Source organism: Coffea arabica, chromosome 8c (assembly GCF_036785885.1).
Source record: "Coffea arabica cultivar ET-39 chromosome 8c, Coffea Arabica ET-39 HiFi, whole genome shotgun sequence".
NCBI classification, from domain to species: domain Eukaryota; kingdom Viridiplantae; phylum Streptophyta; class Magnoliopsida; order Gentianales; family Rubiaceae; genus Coffea; species Coffea arabica.
Genome location: NC_092325.1, coordinates 38,219,614 through 38,244,729, shown reverse-complemented (window position 1 = coordinate 38,244,729; position 25,116 = coordinate 38,219,614). Strand labels below are relative to the sequence as shown.

Below are 25,116 nucleotides of genomic sequence, written 5' to 3'. Positions count from 1 at the left end.
ATGCTCCGTTCTTCTCCCACAGGTGAATTAGTCTACGACGCTGAGGTTGAGAAGGCAGCGCGTAAGCGGAGGCAAGAGACCAAGAGGCAAAAAGAAGGGCACTTATTTGCTGCAAACGAGTCAGTAGAAGACGAAATAAGCATGGCCAACACCCAAACATTAAGGGAGCTGGCTGCCCCGGAGCTGACTCACCAGCCCTTATGCATCACATTCCCCACTTTGGCTGAGAATACTGCTTTCGAACTGAAGTCGGGGTTGATTCACCTTCTACCTTCTTTCCATGGTCTCTCTGGCGAAGAACCCCACAAACATGTCAAGGAATTCGAGATAGTTTGCTCCAGCATGAAACCTCCTAGGGTCACTGAGGAGCAGATAAGACTTAGAGCTTTCCCCTTCTCTCTCAAGGATGCAGCAAAAGATTGGCTATACTACCTACCAGCGGGTAGTATTACCACATAGGCACAGTTAAAAAAGAAATTCTTGGAAAAATTCTTCCCTGCATCCTGAGCTGCGAGTTTGAGGAAGGAGATATGCGGCATTAAGCAATATCCCGGTGAGTCCTTGTATGAATACTGGGAAAGGTTTAACAAGTTGTGCACTAGATACCCGCAGCATCAAATTAGTGAGCAACTGTTAATCCAATACTTCTATGAGGGGCTCCAATCAACAGACAGGAGTATCATTGACGCTGCCAGTGGAGGAGCACTTGCAAACAAGACACCGAGGGAAGCGTGGGAGCTCATCGAAGCCATGGCAGAGAACTCCCAGCAATTTGGCTTCCGTGAGAGCAACCCTCCCCGTAGAGTCAACGAGGTAGAGATTTCATCCTTACAGCAGCAACTGTCAGAATTGACATCGGTTGTTAGGCAATTAGCCATGAGAGACATGCCGCGAGCGAAAGTATGTGGAATCTGCACTAGCATGGACCATTGCACAGACTCGTGCCCATTTTACAAGAGGATGGGGCAGAACAAGTAAACATGGCCGGAGGCGTGCCCGCGCCCCGTAGGCAATACGATCCGTATTCCAATACGTACAATCCTGGTTGGAGAGATCACCCCAATCTCAGCTATGGTAGTAGGCCACAAAATGCATTCTCTAATCGGCCTCCAGGATTTCAGCAACCGTGGCAACATAAGTCTCAACCCTCATCCTCAAGCTCAGGGAGTTCTTTGGAAGAAATTGTCAAGAGTTTGGCCAACACTACCACTCAACTTGTCACGACCACCACTCAGTTCCAACAGGACACCAAAGTAGGCATGAAAGACATGGAGACTCGCATGAGTCAAATGGCAACTGCTATAAACCGCCTGGAGTCCCACACATATGGGAAATTACCATCACAACCTGAGGCAAATCCCAAAAATGTAAGTGCCATGACATTGAGGAGTGGAAAGGAAGTGGAGGGGCCGAAGGTCATGAACTCAAAGAGTAAAAGTGAAGACGAGATCGAGCAGGAGATAGAGGAAGAAGGACACATTCGTGGGGGTCCTGGGGTAAATCTCGCACCATCAATACCCGTTAAAGCTAATTTACCCCCTTTTCCTTGCAGGTTGGCGAAGACGAAGAAGGCAGAGAAGGAGAAAGAGATCCTAGACGTGTTCAAAAAAGTGGAGATTAACATCCCTTTACTGGATGCAATAAAGCAGATACCAAAATATGCTAAATTTCTCAAGGATCTGTGCACCCATAAGAGAAAACTAAGAGGGGACGAAAGAGTAGCGGTGGGAGAGAATGTGTCAGCAATGCTCCAAAGGAAGCTCCCACCCAAGTGTGGAGATCCAGGTATGTTCACGATCCCCTGTAAGATAGGGAATACACCGATCAGGAAAGCAATGTTAGATTTAGGGGCGTCAATCAATGTGATGCCAAAGACCATTTTTGCTTCCCTAAATCTTGGGCCACTTAAGGAAACAGCCATCATAATCCAACTAGCTGATCGCACAAATGCATATCCAGAGGGGCTAGTTGAGGATGTCTTGGTTCAGGTAAATGAACTGGTTTTTCCTGCAGATTTTTATATCTTGGACATGGGAGATGAGAAATCATTAAGCCCGTCACCTATCCTGTTAGGTAGACCTTTTCTTAGCACTGCCAGGACTAAAATAGATGTGAATGAGGATACTTTGTCAATGGAATTTGATGGTGAAACTGTGAATTTCAATATTTTCGAAGCGATGAAGTATCCAGAAGAATCTAACTCGGTCTTTGCTTTGAGTGTTATTGAGCCTTTTGTGCAGAAAACTTTCGAATTAGATGGCAAAGACGCATTGGAAGTGGCTCTAATCAAGCATCTGGAGTTGGGTGTAACTCTTGATATGGACCTAAGGGAAGATTTACTCCATGCTGTTGAAGCCTTACACTCACTTCCACCCGTATCCTCAAGGTATGAGCTTACTTCTCTTTTTGTGCCAGAGGCTCAAACAAAGCTACTTCCTTCAGTTGTGCAGGCACCAGAGTTAGAATTAAAGCCTCTGCCAAAGCATCTTAAGTACGCATTCCTAGGAGACCGGGAGACACTGCCGGTAATCATCTCTGCGCACCTGTCTCCAAGTCAAGAAGACAAACTAGTGCGGGTCCTGAGGGAGCATAAGGAGGCAATTGGGTGGAGTATAGCAGATATCAAGGGAATAAGTCCATCCTTATGTATGCACCGAATTCGGCTCGAGGAAGATGCGAAGCCAGTAAGACAGGCTCAAAGGAGGTTGAACCCCCTGATGATGGAGATTGTGAAAAAGGAGATACTCAAGCTTCTAGAGGTGGGGATCATTTTTGCTATCTCGGATAGCCCATGGGTGAGTCCTGTCCAGGTAATCCCGAAAAAGGCGGGAGTGACCGTGGAGGAGAATCAGGAGGGTGATATGGTCCCGGTCAGGAAAGCTACTGGCTGGCGTCAGTGCATCGACTACAGGAAGCTAAATGCCGTGACTAAAAAGGACCATTTCCCCCTTCCCTTTATTGATCAGATGGTAGAACGATTGGCAGGTCGTGTTTACTATTGTTTCTTGGATGGCTTTTCAGGTTACTTTCAGATCGCGATCGCACCAGAAGATCAGGAGAAGACTACCTTCACATGCCCATTTGGCACGTTTGCCTACCGTCGGATGCCTTTCGGTCTCTGCAATGCTCCGGCAACTTTTCAAAGGTGCATGGTAAGTATTTTCTCAGAATATGTGAAAAAAATAATTGAGGTATTCATGGATGATTTTAGTGTGTATGGGGACAGTTTTGATGAATGCCTTGAAAATCTAGCTCTAATTCTGAAAAGGTGCATAGAGACGAATTTGGTGCTTAATTGGGAAAAGTGTCATTTTATAGTAGATCATGACATTGTCTTAGGGCACGTTGTGTCGGCTAAGGGCATAGAGGTAGATAAAGCTAAAATAGACCTTATTTCTGCTCTACCTTACCCCGTATGTGTACGGGAAGTGCGTTCGTTTTTGGGCCATGCAGGTTTTTACAGGAGATTTATCAAAGACTTTTCAAAGATAGGAGCTCCTCTGTTCAAGTTACTGCAGAAGGACGTGCCATTTGATTTCACAAATGAATGTAAGGTGGCTTTTGATAAACTGAAGGAATCATTGACATCGCCACCTGTTATTCAACCCCCAGATTGGAGCCTTCCGTTTGAAATCATGTGCGACGCGAGTGACTATGCCGTGGGGGCCGTTTTGGGGCAAAGAATTGGAAGAGCGCCACACGCGATCTACTACGCGTCGAGAGCTTAAGTGGAGCCCAACTTAATTACTCCACGACGGAGAAGAAATTACTACCTGTTGTTTTTGCACTAGAGAAATTTAGGTCATATTTATTGGGTGCAAAAGTAATTGTTTTCTCTGACCATGCAGCCTTGAGGTACCTGTTGGCGAAAAAGGATGCCAAACCACGGCTCATTAGATGGATCTTGCTCCTGCAGGAATTTGATCTAGAGATCAAGGATAAGAGCGGAGCTGAGAATTTGGTGGCTGATCATTTGAGCCGACTGCTCACAAATCAAGAGGATCTACCGTTAAGAGAATCATTTCCTGAGGAACAATTATTAGCCATTGATTCGTTAACATCTTGGTACGCTGACATTGTAAATTTTTTGGTCACGAATCAATTACCTGCAGGTTGGCCAAAAGCTAAAAGGGATAAGCTAAAGAGTGATGCCAAACATTACCTTTGGGATGACCCGTACCTATGGAGGCAATGCTCGAACCAGGTGATAAGAAGGTGTGTAAGTGCAGGTGAGTTTCACTCTATTTTGACTTTTTGTCATTCGTTTGCATGTGGAGGGCATTTTGGTCCAAAGCGGACAGCTCGTAAAGTGTTAGAAAGTGGTTTTTATTGGCCTACTCTGTTTAAGGATGCATATCTGTTTTGCAAATCTTGTGATAAGTGTCAAAGGGTGGGGAATATCTCTCGAAGAGATCAAATGAGTCAAACCCCCATATTATTTGTTGAGATTTTTGATGTCTGGGGTATAGATTTCATGGGTCCCTTCCCCTCGTCTTTTGGTTTCTTGTACATTATACTTGCTGTTGACTATGTTTCCAAATGGGTGGAGGCGAAAGCCACCCGAACTAATGATTCTAGAGTGGTGGCAGATTTTATAAGATCTAACATTTTCGTCCGTTTTGGAATGCCAAGAGCCATAGTGAGTGACAGGGGCACCCACTTTTGCAATAAAACGATCACCGCCTTGTTTCGTAAGTATGGTGTGCTCCACAAAGTGTCCACTCCCTACCATCCCCAAACGAATGGTCAGGCCGAAGTATCGAATAGAGAGGTTAAGTCGATCCTGGAGAAGATGGTGAGGCCTGATAGAAAGGATTGGAGTGTGAAATTGGAAGATGCTCTCTGGGCCTACCACACTGCATATAAGACACCGATTGGGATGTCCCCTTACAGGTTAGTTTTTGGGAAGCCTTGCCACCTCCCGGTGGAATATGAACACAAAGCATTTTGGGCACTTAAGCGGTGTAATATGGATCTCATGGAGGCTGGAGGACACAGAAAGCTCCAATTACAAGAGTTGGAAGAGCTAAGGAATGAAGCCTATGAGAATTCCGCAATTTATAAGGAGAAAAGCAAAGTTTTTCATGATCAACAAGTTTCGAGAAAGTCGTTTGTCGTAGGGCAAAAAGTCTTACTTTATCACTCAAGACTTAAGCTTTTTCCTGGTAAGTTGCGCTCCCGTTGAATTGGTCCATTTGTTGTTACTAACATTTCTCATTTTGGTGCGGTGGAAATACAAAGTCTTAAGACGGAGAAAAGGTTCGTAGTCAATGGTCACCGTCTAAAGCCTTATTACGAAGGGTTTAATAATGAGCAAATGGAGGTTTTATTCCTTGAAGATCCAAATGGAGAGATTTAAACAATTGAAGGCCATGTCTAGTCAAAGACGTTAAAGAAAGGCGCTGCTTGGGAGGCAACCCAAGGATTACAATATTAGTTGTGATCATTTTTACTTACTCTGCGATTTTTCAGTTTTATCTTAATGTTTTGACTGTTTTTGTGGTGTTGGACAGAAGACTAGAGGTTTCAAGGCGTGCCCACGCCTTGGGAAGGGTGCGCCAGGTGCCCTGAGCGAATTGGGGACTAGCAGTCTCAAGACGTGCCCGCGCGTGGACAAAAAAAAAAAAAAAAACTGAATAGACCTCGTGACCAGAGGACTATGGGCTACAAGGCGTGCCCACGCCTTGTGAGCAGTTTCACAAAAAAAAAAAAAAAATTTGGGGCACTTGTATAAGGTGTACAGCAAATGGAAACTGCCTTGTTAGTGAAACCCCTCTGGTAAAGCACTGTGGTTATTGGGGAGTTTCGGACATTCTCTTGACACTTTACCCCCTATCTATACCTTCTTAACCCGCCTTTCACCTGAGCCCCATTACAACCCTATTAAAGTCCCTTTGATTTATGTGTTCGATTCACTTTTAAGTGGTGGAGATGTGATAAATGTGCAAGCCTATGGTAATGGCATTCCGTGATGTTGAATTGAGCATTCCTAGTATTCATATATCTTCTTTGAATTACAGCCTGTCCGGTGTGTTCTAATTTTGGCGATATTGTCAGGGACACTAGATGCTTGTGTTAGTATAGACTACTGCATGACCTCCGCTCTCTTGGTTGTACGTCTGAGCTTCGGAATGCTTGAGGGCAAGCATTGTCTAGGTTTGGGGGGATTTGATAGAGCCGTTATTTAGCACGTTTTGCACTGTCATCTTGTCCTAATTTTGGCTATTCATGGTGCTAAGAAAGGGGATTTCGCTCATATTTGACATTTGTGTGAATTGTAGGTGGTTAGCATTAAAAAGATATCGCGGGAAAAAATTTCCAGAAGACTTTTCATTTCAGAGCGTGGCCACGCCTTAGAAGGAGGACGAAACCGAAAGCCGGACCGTGGTCCACGTGAACCCGAAGCATTGGATTAAAACTCCAAAGGAAATAGCTTCTATTAGCTGAAATTGCTCCAAACGTCTCTGCTTTTTGACTTGAATTGCGGCGGCTATATAAAGAGGACAAAGCAAGATGGGAAAGGAAGGAACTGTTGAGCCGTAGCTTTAATTTTTCTTTTCCTACTTTTTGTCAGCGGCTTTGTCCTTGCTTTTCCGTGACTTTTGTTTCTGCGGCGGCTAGCGGCCAGACGTTGAATATTTCTGCGGATTGCATCTGGGCTCTGTACAACGGAGACCCTTTTTCACTTTTTGCTTTTGACTCTTCTAAATTCCGTGAGATTCCTTTTGGGCTTTTCCAATTCTTAGGCAATCAATTGAATGTATTCAATTAAACCACGCGGGATTGACACGATGAGGAGCGGCTAATTTCCTCCTCTACCCAAAGGGTGACGCAAGGGCGCGGTTCATAATATCTGTGAGATCTAATCGAATCTTCATTATTTCCCCCAATTTGTTGCTATTCGTGCATTTTCTGAATTAATTGTTCATGGGTATTTGATTAATTGAATATCAACGGCCGGGTATTTGATTTAATTTAATAGCCTACTGCCACGTTAATTAAATAGAATCCGTAATTGTTCATTTAGTTAACACCCCGTGGCAACCACCATAATTGGCTTTATGATGGGGAAATGCAAGATCTAATTTAAATAAACCCTCTTAGCGTGTTTATTGGTTAGGGTTGGATTTTTCTAGCTTTAATGCAATTGGGTAATTAAATTCCTACGGTCGTACCTAGAGTTGTTATCTGGTTAGGGAAGCAGTCAACGGTCGTACCTTGACTGTCGAAAAGGTAAGGAAGAATTGGTTGTCAGAGCTTATTGATAACTATAACCAACCTAGTGATGAATGGGTGAAATATCTTTGCATCTATGATCATTTATTTGGACCGTGCCTGAGCAGTTAATCCTTTGGGTAGACTTTTATTAATTGCTATTTTTTTTAGTGACTTGTGCTTTGTGAGTTGGTTTTGAATTTAGTTCGCTTTGTTTTTATTTTACTTTTATTTTATTTCTCTCCCATTGAAAATCCCCCAATTTTGTTCTGCTGATTTGGAAAGAAATAATTTCCTACCTGCTCCCTGTGGAATCGATCCTACTTGCCATTGTACGCAAAATTAGTATTTTTATAGACAAACCCGGTAGATCGGATCAAGCAAACTCTTCGGGAACAGGGTGAATCAAGTAACCCATTGCACACCTAGGGTCCCTACTCCAGTACTTGGATTTGTTTTATAATTATTTAATTGATGTGGTAATTAGGACTTTTTAGTAATTATTATTGCACAGGTTCGGCACCTGTCAGTGACGGCAGTTCGATTTGTAAGGTCGTGCCCTTGATGGACGATCTAACCGTAAATTAAGTAATTAACTAAATTCTCTCACTTCAAAAATTAAAAAAAAGCCATAAATGATTAATCCGACACAAAAGTAAAAAATCAGCCAGGAAGAAAAGCCGTAAAAAATCAATTCAATAGAACAAAAAGAACAGCCAGGAAGAATAATTCGATACAAAGGTAAATTTACACGCAGAATTCATTTGTTAGTTTCCATTTTAATAGAGGAAAAAAGAGCAAAATGGACAAAACAGGCCGAGCCCCAAAAGAAATGTGTGAGAAAGAGAGAGAGGGAGAGGAGACAAACCCTAAATCTTGGATCCCAGTAACGTCTAGACCGTCAACAAATTCTCTCAAATTGGCGGCAAAAATCTGTTACAGTGAGTATGGAGACTGGAGAGAACCGGCTGGAGGAGGCTTCTGTAGTTGAGGAGAGGAAAGGAGAAGCTGTCAAACTGAGAAAGTATCTTCAGTTGAGGAGAGAAGAAACTCAGAAACAGGCAAACAGCTTGGCTTAGACTTCAGTGGGTGACGGCGTAAAGGAACGAGAGGAAGAGGAGAGCAGAAATAGTGAAATTAGAACGAATGCTAATTTAGGGTACTGAAAGTCTGAAATTGGAACATCTAACAAAAGCTTGAGGTATAATATTATTCGGAATTTCGAATTTGAAAACGGTAATATTTTACCGTTTTACCGAATTAAATTCGAATTCGGTAAATCCGAATTCAAAAACCCCAAAACCAAATTCGACCCTAATTCGATTCTTACTAATTCGATACCACCGATTTACCGACCTAATTACCGAATTACCGAATTACCGAATTCGAATTACCAACTTGAAATCGATTTCGGTCGGTAATTCGGTAATTACCGTAATTGCTCACCCCTATGTGCGGAAGCAAGCCAAGTTGACGAGGGCGTCAACCTCTTCAGGTGGGGGTGGTTTGTTAGCCCCTTAGGGCGCGGACCAGACGGAACGCGCGCGGCCGTGGCCAAGTTCGGCCAAGCCATGGCCTAGGTGGAAGGCCGAAAGTGAAGCTTGTTGGAAACGAGTGGACCCATGTTTGATAGTGTTTTCCTAGCCTAAGTATGGGCTGGGGAAAGTTCTAGGGGCATCAGGTGCCTCTAAGTTAGTTGGGGACAGAGGGGTGCCTCTACTAACGGTTGGAAGTTTTCCCTTAAGATACCTATATAGAGGGATAACTGTAACTAAGCCAAGTCAAGGCCAAGGGCTAGGGGCCAAGGCCACGGATTGACTGTGGATCGGTGGGATGTTTTGGGTGGTTCCAAGGGCTAGGAACCACGGTGCGTAAGATTGCTAAGTGTTGGGGCAAGCTGGGCACGGAACGTACGATGGCGGGAAGCGGGGCGCGCGGAATGGTGCAGCGGTTACTGTGCTCGCCAGAAATGAACGTTGGGCAGTTGCTAACCGTCGATGGCAGTTGCTGGGAGTTGCTGGCAGTTACCAGCCAACTCGGCCCTTGTTCCTAGCCGGTTCCTAGTTTCGTGGACGTTCAGTTAAGACCAGCGGTTGGGTCTTTTGTCAACCGTAACATGCCTATAAATATTGGGCTAGGCAGAGACTAAAGGGCAGAGAGTCTCAGATAGTGGGAATCACCCTTAGATGTTCTGCATGCCAAGTGTTTGTAGAAATTCCTTGTAAACGTTATTGTGCAATACAGGGTTGGCCGTGTTGGCTGTAACTTGTGCGTGTGTTCCTTTACTTTGCCTAAGTGTTTGGTGTTCTAAATACTTGTAGGAAAGTGTGTCGCATAGGCTGACTGGTAGAAGGACTTACCAGTGCCATCACATGGTCGGTTTAATTGAGGGAGTTAAACACCTCGTGACAGCGTGCTTTGGACTATGTTCTGGTTGTGTTTTTAGTTAAACGATGATGAATGCAAATTGAGATATGAGCGTACATAGTAAGTTCATGCCAGGGGGTGTTCTACTTTCCTTGATACTGAATTGATTGATTAATATGCTGCACTTGACATCAATTTGATCACTTGTGTGATTTTTTGGGTTTAATTTTTCGTTTTGTTGAGTGATTAGTGCACATGGTTTGTCATTCTAGAACTTGCTCGGTTATGCATGTCAAGACTGCATTTAAATGAGTTTAATGCATTGAAATGATAGGGCACTTAGGAATGAGCCATTTTTGGACTTTCTTATAACCAACCCTTGGATTATTTACCATTAGGCAGCCAAGTTGAGCTTTACATCCTATTCTTCGCTTGAGACCCTAGTTTTTAGCCGAAAAACCTCTCTTTAGACTTTCTTTTTGAACCTCGTGTGAAGAAGTGTTTTGATTTCATTATACAGAATTTTGGAGTATTATTTGAGGGGCATTACACCTATCTATGAAAAAAAAAAGGGGGAGCAAAAGGGAAATGTGAAAAGAAGACAAAGTGCAGGAAATCAACAAGTAAAATTGATTTTTATGGTGCTGGTTGGGAGTTATTGAAAAAAGGAAAAAAAAGAAAAAAAAAAGAAGACAAAAGGGAAGTAGATGAATGAAAGGAGGAGAAAAGAAAAGTCGAAGGTTGCGGCAAGTGCTAATTTACTTCACTTGTGTAATGGTTGAGATGCCTTGAAGTTCCCAATGTGCAAGAATCTGTGTAATGAATTTCTGAGCACTTTCTTTATACTTTTACACCCTTTTGACTCCTTTTTATCCTACCTTCTCACCCTAGCCCCATTACAACCTTGCAAAGTCCCTTGATTGCTGCATTTAAATTCATGAGTAAGTGGTGGAGATATGATATATGAGCAAACTTATGGTAGTGTCATTCTATTGTGTTGATTTGAGAGCCATCTTATATACATTTCATATACACTTTGGAGTGAATGAGTGCACTTTAAACTGCGAGAATTGTTGATTTGGTATATTCTGATGTCGATGAGGTTATTGGGGAATTTGGAACGCCATTCTTGGTATGAACTGCTGTGATTTGCTTAGTATCTTTATTGCATTTCTGAGTTGATTATGCTTGAGGACAAGCATAGTTCAGGTGTGGGGGAGATTGATAGGGTGCATTTTAGTGGGTATTTTGGGCAGTATTGCACAATTAATTGACTAAATATTTTCGTTAATTGGGTGGATTCTACTGATATTTTGTTTTGGTACTAATAACAGGAGTGGATAACGAAAAGTGCTTAAATTCAAGTTTTAGAAGATCCATCCTACATGGGGCCCGCTTGAGGAGCTGAAGACATTTAATTGTAATAGATTTTACTTTATTTTTATTTTATTTGAGAGAGTCTTGTTATTTCTATTTTGGGGGGAAAAAGGAAAAACACAACAATTGGCGATAGGGAAAAATCCCTTCCTGGAACTTCGGTCGACAACAGGAGGCGGTAGTTAGTTTTTCTTCGCTGGGTTTTTAGGTTTTCGAGGAGGATACACTTTAAAAGGGGGGAAGCCATTATTGTTGACTGGGGAGAAACCAACTCTTCATGTTTTGAATTGACAAATTGAGAAATCAAGCAATTGAGGAACCTTTTCTCTCGTGTATCTTGCTCAGCAATTGGGAAAAGAAAATAAGGGCCGCAATTGTTGACTATTAGCTTTGCTTTCCAATTGGTTTTGACCGACATTGAAATAGGGCCTCAGACCCTCGTTTGCGTTGTTCTTTTTGGAGACAATTGGAGGCGATAAAATCTTGTGTTTCTTCCTCCTGGGGTTGACCGGAGTGGGAGAACCGACTTGTGAACCTTTCTCCCTTCCACACGCGCGGTTTGTCCTTCATTAATGGCGAGCTAATTCGCCAATTCTAGACAAGGGGGCAACTGATGAATTGGTTCAACTAATACTGTGAGATCTAAACCATCGTTAATTGTTCTCTTCATTTATTAATATTTACATGTTCCTTGCTTTTAATCGCTATAGCCTTGTGTATGATTGGTTAGTGCGCAATAATTAATTATTCACATAGGCTATTTTGCTATATAGGGGTAATTGAATCCGTAATTGTTCGTTATCTCTATCCCAGTAGCAACTGGCATAATTGGATTTGTGTCAGAGGAATATTTGATCTGGCTTAAATAAACCCTCATAGCGTGTTTGTTAGTTAGGATTGGGCCTTTCTAATTAATAATGCAATCTAAAAATTAAATCCTACGGTCGTACCTAGGTTGTTTTCGGGTTAGAGAAATAGCTAACGGTCGTACCTTAGCTGTCGATAAATTAAGGAAGGGTTGGTTGTTTATCGCGTGCATGACAACTATAACCAATCTATCAATAAATGTTGGGATTATTTTTGCATAAATGATCAGTGTATGGACCATTTCTGAAGTACTCCTTTGGCTAGAGTTTCTCTTAGTTATTTCTTTTAATTCATTATTTTCTGCATTTAATTTGTTTAGTTGGCATTTGATACCAAAACCCCCCCATTAATCTTGACTTAAAAAGAAACAAAATATCTTGCTAGTCCCTGAGGAGACGACCCTGGTTACCACTGTCTACTAGTTAGGGAATTCAGTTAAATAATTAATTCAGGTATATTGGATTAAGCAAACTCTTCGGGAACAGGGTGAATCAAGTAACCCATTGCACACCTAGAGTCCCTGCTCCAGTACTCGAATTGATTACTGACTGTTTTAGGTGGTAGTTAGGATTTATTTATTATTATTGCACAGGTTCGGCACCTGTCAATTCAATATAACAAATTACAAACAAGCCAAAGGACAAACCTTTGACTCTGATACCACTTGTTGGAGAAATCGGGTAATTTTTCACTAAAAAATTCAACTAGTGATTTAAACCAATTCAGTAATTCCCAAGAAAGATCGTCAAAACAATCTCCTTAGATAGAATTACCATTCCAAATAAATTCCCAGAAAAGGTTAGAGGGGTCACAAGCGGTCCCATTTAAAATCCAGTTTTCTAGACAGAATTTACGTGCACGGTGTATTATCACAACTAGATTGGTGTATACATAAATAATACGTATACACGAATAAGAAAATACACCCAAATGAATCGTATAAAATACTACAAATAAACCCGACAAATATATATTGAATACTATACTACAATTGAAAAGAAACTACTAAATAAATGCGGAATAAATAAAAGAGATAAGGAAAGAACGCATCCGAAAAATTGATAACGAAATTCGACCAATTTTGCCTAATTTTCGAGCACCACTCAAGCAGCCTGCTCTTATAATTTAGGAGAAGAAAGAATTACAAAAGAATTATTGTTGTTGGTGTAATTGAATTGATTTGCATAACTCTCAAGCCCTTACCCAAGCTCTCAATTCCACCGATGTGGGATAGAAATTGATGCTACAAATTCAACAATTGTGACTTGAAAAAAGTCAACAATTTAGGCTTTGAATTCAACAATGGCAACCTTCCAACCGACGTAGGTCTCACCCTACCAAATCTGCAATTCCTAGGAATTAGGATGAACGACTTCAATGGCAACATTCCACTTTCCATCACCAATGCTTCTAGGCTTGAGCAACTTGCCCTTGATGACAATAAGCTTGAAGGGCAAGTTCCCAGCTATCAAACCTTCAATCAATAGCATTTTCTGGAAATTGGTTAGGGAGAAATTCTACTGGAGACTTGAATTTCATTGGATCATTGACAAGCAATAGTAATCTATATACTATTGCCTTAGATGACAATAATTTTGGTGGTGAATTGCCTAAGTCCATGGCAAACCTCACACATGGGCTCACTGAATTAGGCCTCGGAGGAAATCAAATATGGGGAACTATCCCGGAAGGACTTGGAAATCTTGTCAATCTAATTGTCTTTGACATGTCATGGAATTCTCTTTCAGGAGTCATACCAAGTGACTTTGGTAAATTTCAAACATGCAATATTTGGGTCTAGAACGAAACAGGTTGTCGGGAGAAATTTCGTCAAACTTGTGTAATACTAGCTCTCTGTACCATCTGGACTTAGCAGACAATCTTTTTGAAGGCAGCGATGTATTTGGCAGTATTCTCATGAACTGTGGAAATCTGCAATATCTGGACGTATCTATAAATATTCTTAGTGGTGTTATATCACCACAGTTTTTTGAGATGCACACCTTGCTATTATATCTGGGTTTGAGACAGAACACATTCAATGGTTCTGTACCTCTGGAAGTAGGAAACCTGATGCACATGGTAAATTTCACTGTAGCCTACAACAGATTTTCTGGAGAAATACCCCAATCGCTTGCTGATTGTTTGGATTTAGAGACTCTTGAAATGCAGGCCAAATTTTTCGAAGGGACGGTTCCCTCAAAAATTGGCTTCTCTGAAAGCCATCCAAGTATTAGACCTTTCATTTAACAACTTGACTGGACAAATACCAAGAGACCTTGAGAAACTTCAGCCGTTGAGTATCTGAACCTTTCTTACAATTACCTTTATGGGAAGATACCAACAACCGGAATATTTGGGAATGCAAGCCTAATAGTTTTGATGGGAAACACCAAACTTTTTGGAGGCATTACTGAATTGCGTTTCCCACCTTGTCAAGTGATCATGGGAAAGAAAAAGGAAAAGCATAAGATCATTGTCCTATTATCCACAATTTTACTAGTAACATTCTTGGCTTTTGGTATAATATTGTTGTTCTATTTGGGAGTATACCAAAAAAGATATCGAAGAGAAGCCAGCTCATCTTTCGTGCACCCAACAGTGGATAAGCTCTTGAGAGTTTCTTACCATGAACTCCCGCGTGCAACTTCGGGATTTTCTCCAGAAAACTTGATCGGATCAGGAAGTTTTGGGATTGTTTACAAAGGCAGGCTAGATCAACACGGAGATAGGCTTGTTGCAGTTAAAGTTCTTGACCTTCAGAAGAATGGGGCTTCTAAGAGCTTCAAGGCTGAGTGCAAAGCACTAAGAAACATCCACCATCGAAATTTAGTGTCTATCTTAAGTTATTGCTCCAGCGTTGATTCCAAAGGTCATGAATTCAAGGCTCTAGTTTTACGAGTTCATGGAAAATGGAAATCTTGACTTGTGGTTGCATCCAGAAACAACTGATCAAGCAACAACATCCAGCTGCCTTAATCTTATTCAGAGGCTGAATATTGCAATTGATGTTGCTTCAGCGGTGCATTATCTTCACAACCAATGTGAAACAACAATTGTTCATTGTGATTTGAAGCCAAGCAACATTCTTCTTGACAATGACTTCGTTGCTCACGTGGGTGATTTGGATTAGCAAGGCTTCTTCCTGAAACCATCAGTACTTCTTCTGACCAGGGAACCAGCAGTGCTGTTGCAATTAAAGGATCAATCGGATATGCGGCTCCAGGTAATTTATATCCAATTCCAATCTATTAAGGTATGGCCAAGATTTGTAGATACAAAAAGCCTAAACCAAATTGAATCACTGGTTCTTAAACAACACTAGATTCTCTGTGAAACAGAATTCAAGCTAAAGTGTAATTAAAAATTTTTAATAATAAACTTATATTTTTATTGTCGTGTATTCTTACTTCTTAACTGCGGTAATAGAATTAATTACCCCTGACCAAAGCCAGTTGTTTTTGCAAAGCATTTGCATTTTGCTTCTACTTAGTTACGATTTCTCACACTTGATTCATTAATCCTATTTCGAAGAGTTGCCTTGAGTTGCTTTTTCATCAGAGTAACATATTGAAAGAAAATTTCAGAGTACGGGATGGGTCTCCCTGCATCACCTCAAGGCGATGTTTATAGCTATGGGATATTTCTGCTGGAGATGATCACAAGAAGGAGGCCAACTGATAGGGTGTCAATTGTTAGTAATTTTATTGTTAATTTTTCTCTTTGATCTTGTCAAGTATTGCTTTAATTGTGATATATATTTATATTTGGTATTTAAACCCAATTTCAGAAATTGGAGCAGAAACCTTCTTGAGAATATTACTGTGAGAGCTTCTAAAAGCTTTACACGATTGGCCCACATGCATGGTGTAAACCAACGCCCTTTCCTTTTGCTGATGAAGAAGAATTGAATTGCATTTGGCTAGCCAACATCTCAATTAGGTGGGGACCGTGAAGACTTGACCATTGTGTAAAGATAATTTCCTTTCTTGATTCACGGTGCCTTTGGTGAGAAGAAGCCCGACAAACAAATGTGGCTTTTGCTTTTGTTTTCGGTGGGATTGATTAGGTACAAAAAGAATGGTTTCTTTTGTGGGCGAGGGTGTGAAGTTTTGAAGATTGGCTTGTTTTTATTTTTAGAGAGCTTCTGGCATGAAGGGAGATTTTCTCTCCGAGAAGACTACAAAGTAGAATGTGAAGTTTGAGGTGAAGTTTTGTAGTTTGAACGTTATTTTCTATTGCTTGACACTTCAGTTTAATCACAAGGAGATTATGTGAAATGGCTCTAATAAACAAGATGATAAAGTATAACTTACCTAAGAATAAATAAGAAAAAAAACTTGACCATTCTATTGAAGCAAATTTGATCTGTTGTACGATTTGTCCATTCTATTAATTTTATTCTTTAGCTTTTGGAAATTAATGTCTCTCATAGAAGGGCATTTCTGAGTTACCAACATGCTAATGTAAACCTTTACACTGGTCATAGGGCAGAGCCAGAAATAATTTCTAGTGAAGCAAAAATAATATTAAAGCTTCTTCTTTATTTTTCTGAAAGACATAACAATAACATTTGTATAACAAGCAAATGTAATAAATGTACATCATGATTAATATAACCCAAAATGGCATGCTAAAACTCACTAATAAGATAATCGCTTTCTTTTGAAATGCATACTAAACATCTTTAAATTGCTCGTTGACGTGTGATACATTGGAAAATATTACTTTATCTTTATTTCTCATTGCACGGACAATTATTTAATTCTATATACTTATTAACAAAATGTACTTTTTATTTTATTGGAAAAAATCCCAAGAACGTATTTAACTAATGAGTAGTAAATTAAAATGACTTTCAAGGAAACTAAATGATTAGAGTAAAAAGAATTTGATTTTGAATTGTTTAGTATTCCAATTCCATAAAATCACAAACCTAGTGATTGATTTTGGAGCAGTACATTCACTTTTCAGAAAAATTTATTGGGAGGCAAAGCTAAAAACTTACTAAAATTGAAGGCTATACTAGTGGAATTTGGTGACCCTGCCCCTACTTTAAATCTGCCACTGACTAGTCATCTCAATTAATTTCTGACTACATACAAATCTAACTTAATGTGAAGATCTTCAAGCTGCTAAAATTGTGATTAGCATCAGGAAAACACACGAAGAAATGTAAGTTGAGGGAAAACATGAGGTTGGCCGTAAATTAGAAGATGAGGGAAGGAATAAAAATATAACTAAGTAAGAAGAAGCGAATGCTTTTGTTGATTAGGTCAAGAGAAGACAACACATTTTCTCCAACCTCAGGTAAATTATTTGTGCTCAGTTTTGCATGTTTGTGAAGACTCAGAGCAAAGCAATGGAATGTGGTTGCCACCCCGTCATGAGCGGCAACACCACAATTGGTTTCCAGTAGTCAAGCCATCATGTGGGTCTTGATTCCGTCGAGTGCAGCTAGCCAGCCAGTCTTCTTGGTTTCGATGGGTCATTGTCTAGTAATATGTGTTGATTTTTCTTTTAACCAACGACTGAAAATTGTGGAAATTTCACTTTTAGCATAACTAGTCAAGTCATGATCCTGAGAATATTTTGAGGCCTTGTGCTCGTTCTAGTTGCTTGAAGTTATCATAGATAAGCCGAGGCTTGACCAATTAGCGAATAATTAACAGTTCGTCTGATATATGGATGGCAATCAAGCAGAGTCTACACTTTGGATGGAATCTGATATCTCCAGAGACTAAGAGCTCTGACTTTGGACCACAGCCATTGCGAAATATCATCAGTATTTGTGTTGTTGGAAGCTCACTGTATTAAGTTCTCACATCGAAGTTTAGCTCATTTTTCTCGAAAATATACCAAGAAAATTAAGCCCAAATTTCGTTCCAGTTGTTTGGGCTATATAAAGCAGAACTACAAGAATCTATAACAGCTCAAACATTGTTCCCATTCCACAGAAACTTTTATCATTCAATCATCAATTTGTTGCAAATTAATCCATCTCTGCCTTCACAGCCCATCGAAATTCCAAATACCATGTGGGGGTTTCGCTCATCAACATTAGCAAACATTTTTCTCCTACTCTTAGTTGCCATGAGCTTTTCAGTAAACCATGTTTCAGCCTCTAAACAATTCAAAATGAAACTGATCGCCTTGCTCTGCTTGAATTCAAGAATCAGATATATGACGACCCGTTTGGAGCGCTGAAGTCCTGGAACCATTCACAACACCATTGTCAGTGGGAAGGAGTCACCTGTAGTACCCGACATCAGAGGATCATTGCCTTGACTCTAAGGCAGAAGCAGTTGTCTGGAACCATATCTCCTCAGGTCGGAAATCTAAGCTTCATGAGGTTCATTCAACTTGGGGAGAATCAATTCCATGGTGAGATTCCCCAAGAATTCGGTCGCCTCTTCAGGCTGAGAGTCTTGAACCTGTCAAGTAACGCAATCAGTGGAAAAATCCCAGCAAACTTGAACTACTGCTCAGAGTTGGTAACTATTAGCCTAACGAGGAACAAGCTAGAAGGGAAAATTCCGATTGATCAGCTGAGCAGTGTGAAGAAGCTTAAACGAATAAGTTTTAACCAAAACAATTTGACGGGAGAGATTCCCTCTTCCATTGGGAACTTATCATCGCTGACTTCACTCAGTCTTGCCTTCAACAATCTGGAGGGAAATTTGCCCATGGAAATGGGGCTCTTAAAAAGGTTATCTTTTTTTGCAGCTTCAGAAAATAAACTATCTGGTATAATCCCTGCCTCCATCTTTAATAGTTCAGCCATTACTGTCATTTCAGTGGGCGGCAATTCCTTTCATGGCAATCTCCCAACCAACATAGGCCTCACCCTACCAAATCTACAAGTGTTGTATGTCGAGGGGAACAATTTCTCTGGAAACTTTCCAACTTCAATCACTAATGCTTCTGGGCTTGAGATACTTGATCTTCCCTATAATAAGTTCGCAGGCCAAGTTCCAGCTAATTTAGGAGATCTGACACAACTCAAAAGAGCTAATCTTAATCACAATCTCTTCGGCAATAATTCTACAGGAGATTTGGATTTTATTGCATCACTGACCAACTGCAGTAATCTAAGAATTCTTTCCTTGAGTGCCAATACATTTGGAGGTAATGTACCTAAAATCATGGCCAATCTCTCAAATCAACTCGCAGCATTGTACTTGGGAGGAAACCAACTGTCAGGAACTATTCCAGAAGGGTTTGGAAATTTTGTCAACCTATATCTCCTTAGCCTTAAATTGAACTATCTTTCAGGGGTCATTCCAAGAGATTTTGGCAAATTACAAAATTTGCAATTTTTAAGTCTATACCAAAATGAGTTGTCAGGACAGATAGTCTCTACCCTATGTAACGCCACCAGTCTATGCCTTCTGGACTTATCAATCAACCAGTTTGAAGGGGGCAATATATTTGATGTTCTTATAAACTGTCAAAATTTGCAATTTCTGCAATTATCTCAAAACAACTTCACTGGAATTATATCACCACATTTTCTGCAGACGCACTCATCACTGATGCATTTGTACTTAAGTGAAAATTCGTTTAGTGGTTCTCTGCCTCCTGAAGTTGGAAAGCTTATACATTTGGTGGATTTAGATGTTTCCCAAAACCAACTTAGTGGAGGTATACCCATATCACTTGCTGATTGTACAAATCTGGAGATTCTTTTTATGCAATCCAATTTTTTCCAAGGAACAATTCCACCAAATTTGGCTTCTTGGAAGAGCATCCAGCAATTAGACCTTTCAAGTAATAACTTGACTGGTCCAATACCAAAAGAACTTGAGAAGCTTCAATTTTTGAGGTACTTAAACCTTTCCTATAACGACATCGAGGGTGCGGCACCGAACACAGGAGTTTTCAGCAATGCGAGTCAAATATCACTGATTGGCAACAACAAACTCTGTGGAGGGATTCCAGAATTGGAGTTCCCACCTTGTCCACTGATTAAGGGGAAAAACAGAGGAAAGCTGAAGGTTATCATATTGATGTCCATTGTTTTACCAGCAACGCTTCTGGTTCTCGGTGCATTGTTGTTATATTTCTTGGTATATCATAAAGGAAAAAGAAGACTGGTGGCCGGATTCTCTAGCATGCCTACAAGAGTCGACAAGCTCTTGCGAATTTCTTACCATGAACTTCTTCGTGCAACTTCAGGATTTTCTCCAGAAAACTTAATTGGTTCAGGAAATTTTGGATCTGTCTTCAAAGGAAGGCTAGAAAAACATGGCAATATGCTTGTAGCGGTCAAAGTTCTTGATCTTCAAAAGAACGGAGCTTCTAAAAGTTTGAAGGCCGAGTGCAAAGCATTGAGAAATATTCGCCATAGAAACCTCGTTTCTATCGTGAGTTATTGCTCCAGTATTGATTCCAAGGGTGATGAATTCAAAGCTCTAGTCTATGAGTTTTTGGAAAATGGAAATCTGGACTTGTGGCTGCATCCTGCAGAGACAACTGATCAGGCAACAAGCTCAAGAAGTTTTAATCTTCTTCAGAAGCTAAATATTGCAATTGATGTAGCTTCAGCATTTCAGTATCTTCACGACCACTGCCAAGCAGAGATTGTTCATTGTGATCTAAAACCAAGTAACATTCTTCTTGACAATGATCTTGTTGCCCATGTGGGTGATTTTGGATTGGCAAGGCTTCTCCCGAAACCCGTAAACACTTCTTCGGAGCAAGGAACCAGCAGTACTATTGCCATAAAAGGAACAATAGGTTATGCAGCTCCAGGTAATTACAACTTTTTATGGTCACTGATGTTACTTAATTGTGCACAGAAATATAGAACTTTTGGGACATTTAATTCTTTTTAATTTTTTTTATTATAATTACTATGAGATCTCTAATCACTGATGAATAGTAGCTAATTTTAGTTAATTCACTTTGTTATAAAAGAAGGTCCATTATGCCCCAATCTAACATTTGATTAATTTTAATCACTTAGTTTTTTTTATAGTTTTTCTTTTATTACCCAATAATAACATGTCTAGAAACAAAATCTCAGAGTATGGAATGGGTCTTGCGGCATCAACTCAGGGGGATGTCTACAGCTACGGCATTCTTTTGCTAGAAATGATTACAAGAAGGAGGCCAACAGATGATATATTCGTTGGTGACCTTGATCTACATAACTATGTTAATGGGGCTTTGCATGAACGAGTTTCTGAGATAGTGGACCCGTTGCTTTTTCTTGAAGGAGATGAAAACAGAAATATGACTCCTGGAGGGAAAAATAGCAATGGTGGAAAAGAGATGGAGTGCATTATTTCCCTGCTGAAAATTGGACTTAAGTGCTCTGCAAGATTACCATATGATAGGATGCATATGAATGATGTTGTCAGAAAATTACATCTCATTAAAGATGTTTTCCTTGGTGTCAGAGTGCATCAAGAAAATCTTGAAGCTTAATATCTGCAGGTATACTCAAGCATTTAATACAGCCCACAAGTTGAAGTCCATTTTTTCTATATTAGGTAAAGTATTTTATTCTTGACATAAGCTTGCAAGCAAACTCGTTCTACCAGTCAAAATCTATTCCAGTCCAAACCAAAAAAAAAAAAAGCAACAGCTATGTGTTGTGCTTACAAGCATGGAAAAAGATGGCTTCTCATACTAATGCATGAATTCTTGATTTGCAGCTGCTTACAGGTCTGAATCTCCAAGCTGAAGTTGTTAATGGGGTGAGCTAATGAAGAAGACACCTTTGGCTTTTTATTTGAAAACTAGGAGGTATAATCCGCGCGGTGCGCGGAGGTATAGAAAGAGAAGATGCCCAAGACAAGCATATGATATGGAAGGAAAATATCGGAGAGGATATAAAGCAAAAGGCAGAAAAAAGGATGAAAGGCGTATTAACTTGCTAAATTGAACATTTTCTACATCAGAAATATCAAGGCATGATAAGCAAAATCTATAATAATAAAGCATCGAATTTGCCACTAGTCATATTAGACTTTGTTAGAGCTACTAATGACCGACAAAGTTGCAGCAAATCACTAACATCTCACGGCAGCCTTTAATTCATAAAGAAGGAGCTATAAATATTTGATACAAGGTAGTCTCCTTACTCCTTTGTAGATGGGCCTTCAACTCCCTGCATGAGCTAGAACAGGAGTACAATTTTTGGCTCTATGTTTAGTTGGTCTTTGTTGAAGATGATCGGCTACTAAGGGAACGACAGCTCCACTAAATTTTACATGGTCCCAGAAATCACCCCCCTTCCTTTCCAATCCCCTTCCACTGTTTTCTTGTCTTTTAGCAACTTGCACATTGCAGGCGGAGGAGATTATGAACTTCTATTTTGTGACTGCAAAAACTGCTGGCCCTTCCACCTGGAATAAATCACCAAAAAGATATTGCAAAAGAGAACAAATTTCAGCATCACCAAACCAGAGTGAATCTAAGCCATGATTTTAAGACAAGCCCACATGATAAACAATCATCTTTGACCAATAGATCCCCCTAATAAGGGACCAAATGACCTCACTGAGTATATGTTCCTGGATTCCAAAAAAAAAAAGGTTTGCACAATTTTTTTTTCTTTTCTGTGTTATTTGGCTGGTAACATAGAGAGAATCTCATCTGTTTACCATGAACTTTGCTCCCCATATTTCTTCCTCTTTAGCTGGAATTGTAGTGATCTTATTCTTTGGATTCTCATAGCTTCTCAGTTCACCCAAAGCTGTGGAGAAGAAGGAACCTGAACAAACAGACATCAACGCACATTACAAGATTGGAATTGTTCAACATAGCAAAGAAATTTGAAAGAAAAGATGTACTAACAAAAAGAAAGGAACTTTAGTGTTCCTTAACACAAGCAGTTAATGTATTCATTAATTTAAGAATCAATTCTTTGATGGCTGAATTGAGTGCCTAAGAATCAAATTTACCTTGAGGGAAAGATGCAAGGGACTTGCCACAAGCACCTTTAAGCAAGTCAGCATCATCTGCAAATGCTACCCATCCATCAGCAGTGATTCCACAATATAGAGGAACCTTAGCCTTTTCATCCTGTCACAACATCACCAACCAGACTGTTAAAACATTTCAATTAAGTCAAATTGGTAGGTAAGGAAATGCGAAGATCACTCACAGTAGCCACAAACAAGGTGGAGGTGGCCTTGCCGAAGACAATAAATGCAAAATTCCTTTCTAGGTGGCCAACAACATGGTTTGGAGGATAACGTGCCCTGTCAAGGCGCTTCAATCATCAAAGCCACCTCATTTGAAGACTTTGGAAGCCTGTATTGTTGCTTCAGACTCCCTAGATTATCAAGTGCTCCCTCAAACAAGCAAAATATGTCATCCTTAACTGCGAATGACCTACAAATTTGTATCACCAAGTTAGTTTCACACGTCACTTTTTTAAAAAAATTGATTCACATAAGGCCTAATTACTGCTAACCAACCAAAAATAGGTTTGCAAGTTAACAGCTCTAAAAGTTAAAAGATATATGTATATTTCATCAGATCATCGCACGGTACTGACTACAAAGGTCCCAATTTTTTGCTTCTTCCCCACCAACTCTCTCCCCATTTTTTTTTTAAATAGACTCTGGCCGGGAGGGGGTTGGGGAGTTGGACTTCTTGGGGAGGTTGACTGACTGAATGGAAATGAATGGGAGTGAGTTCAAGTAACTTGATTCTCAAGATAAAATGAAGCTGCTAAATTTACCTCTGTGTTTTCTTTTCTGCCAATTGATTTTGTTCCGTATTAATCACTAAAAATAATAATAAAACATACTCTTACTTTAGCCGGTACTTGTAAAAGCAAGAATGTACTTTCACGTTTAGACCCAAAGGCATTGCATGTAGTAATTAAAAACAACAATTGAACAAAGGGAATTAATAAAGGGAAGTGCTGATCGATCGGACCAACTCTCTATACTCACTGAGGTTGATTTGTAAGCAACTCTTCTCAAAGTACAGTTTGATTTGTAAGCAATACTCACTGAGGTTGGCCGCCGGCAACATATGTGATATGATATGCGCGGTGGGCTGGGGTGGAGGTCTTTCAAAATGGTGTGAACCAACTATATGCGAGTATTAACGATGTTGCTTGAACAAGCTTGAACAAGGGACAATCCACAAAAGCTTGAACAAGGGAAATAGAAAAAATGGGAAAGCACATCAGAACAAAGAAGGTAGTACCTTAGAAAGGGCAAAAAACAGAGCAAGCTGCGGAAGATGCTTCTGCGCTTCCAACTCTATCTTAGACAGAGAATAAGAGTCCAGAAATTAAAAATCATTCTACCTGCAACCTGAAAAAAGTGAAAAAAATTCAATGCAATGAAGGTTTTAACCCAAAACCAAGAGAAAGGGGAAAAAAAGAGAGAGATCTGGCGCATGTTGATGACTGAGGAAGGGGAAGAGGACCGGCCATGAAGCTCAGTAAAGTCACCAATCCAGAACACGTCGTCTTCGTTAAGCTCTGGAGGCAGAGTTGTCTCCAGAAAGTAGTGAGAGCAGTGCTTCGTTCAGTCAGAGCGAAAACGCCGAGAAATCTGTCAGAGGAGGGCAATTGACGATGACAGGAATTAACGGTACCATTTTGGTCCATTTGAGTGTGACAGCTATGGTCCTACCTACTACTACTACTGTTGCCACCAGCAGTAGTGAAACTGCAGGACCGCGCGAGTAATCTGTTGGCGTTGGGATGGGTTTAGCTTCTGAGGATAGAGGTGAGGCGAAGGAGAGGAGGAGAGAAGAAAGAAAGCGGCGGTAGCGGCAGCGGTGGAAATTTAAGAAAACCCTAGAGAGGAAGTATATGCAGGCGTCGGCGCATCGCGCGGGAAAAAAAGGCTGGTGACTCACATGTGCGGCACGTGAGAGGACGACGAAAACCATTCCAGGTCACAACAGGCCTTCGGCTCTTACTCTATATATGTTGATAAAAATAAATGGATGATTCAAACATATTCCTTTAGGTTCTTCAAAGAAATTTCAAAGCAATAAGAGCAGTCCCACTACTTTATTAAAGAAATTTTATGACTTTTTCTTACCATTGAACGCTCTCATGATGCTACAATAATCTTGAGGTTCTTCATCAATCGTTTAACTGTTAAAAAAGATCAAAAAGTATAATAAAATCCTTATTGTTTTACCTTGTAGATTTGCATTTATCACGCCAAACCCTTATTGTTCATTAATATCGACTTAGCCCCTTGTGGTCTTATATAAAGTGAAAAATAGACCTAAATTATTATCAGTTGTGGCAGTTGACTGAAACACACGCTAGAAATACATGCGAATCATGAAATAAGAAAT

General features: G+C 40.3%; 3 protein-coding genes and 2 pseudogenes across 4 annotated transcripts; 4 read left to right on the top strand and 1 right to left on the bottom strand.

Moving 5' to 3' along the window:
- Positions 1–978, top strand: LOC113706086 (uncharacterized). The gene is made up of 2 exons (XM_027227975.1): positions 1–442; positions 671–978. The coding sequence occupies exons 1-2, from the start codon at positions 1–3 to the stop codon at positions 976–978; spliced, it is 750 nt and encodes a 249-aa protein (XP_027083776.1).
- A 12,466-nt stretch (positions 979–13,444) lies between these two features.
- LOC113706085 (LRR receptor-like serine/threonine-protein kinase EFR) lies at positions 13,445–15,553 on the top strand (annotated as a pseudogene).
- A 2,620-nt stretch (positions 15,554–18,173) lies between these two features.
- Positions 18,174–20,663, top strand: LOC113706084 (uncharacterized). Its single transcript, XM_072062888.1, has one exon. It carries the CDS (start codon positions 18,174–18,176, stop codon positions 20,661–20,663), a length of 2,490 nt encoding a protein of 829 aa, XP_071918989.1.
- Positions 20,664–20,832: 169 nt separating this feature from the next.
- LOC113706816 (receptor kinase-like protein Xa21) lies at positions 20,833–21,258 on the top strand. Its single transcript, XM_072062887.1, has one exon. It carries the CDS (start codon positions 20,833–20,835, stop codon positions 21,256–21,258), a length of 426 nt encoding a protein of 141 aa, XP_071918988.1.
- Positions 21,259–21,680: 422 nt separating this feature from the next.
- Positions 21,681–23,177, bottom strand: LOC113706817 (asparagine synthetase [glutamine-hydrolyzing] 2-like; annotated as a pseudogene). Its single transcript, XR_011820435.1, has 4 exons — positions 22,943–23,177; positions 22,740–22,860; positions 22,440–22,549; positions 21,681–22,181 (listed from the first exon to the last, which is right to left on the bottom strand). The product of XR_011820435.1 is annotated as an asparagine synthetase [glutamine-hydrolyzing] 2-like (transcript).
- Positions 23,178–25,116: the final 1,939 nt, after the last annotated feature.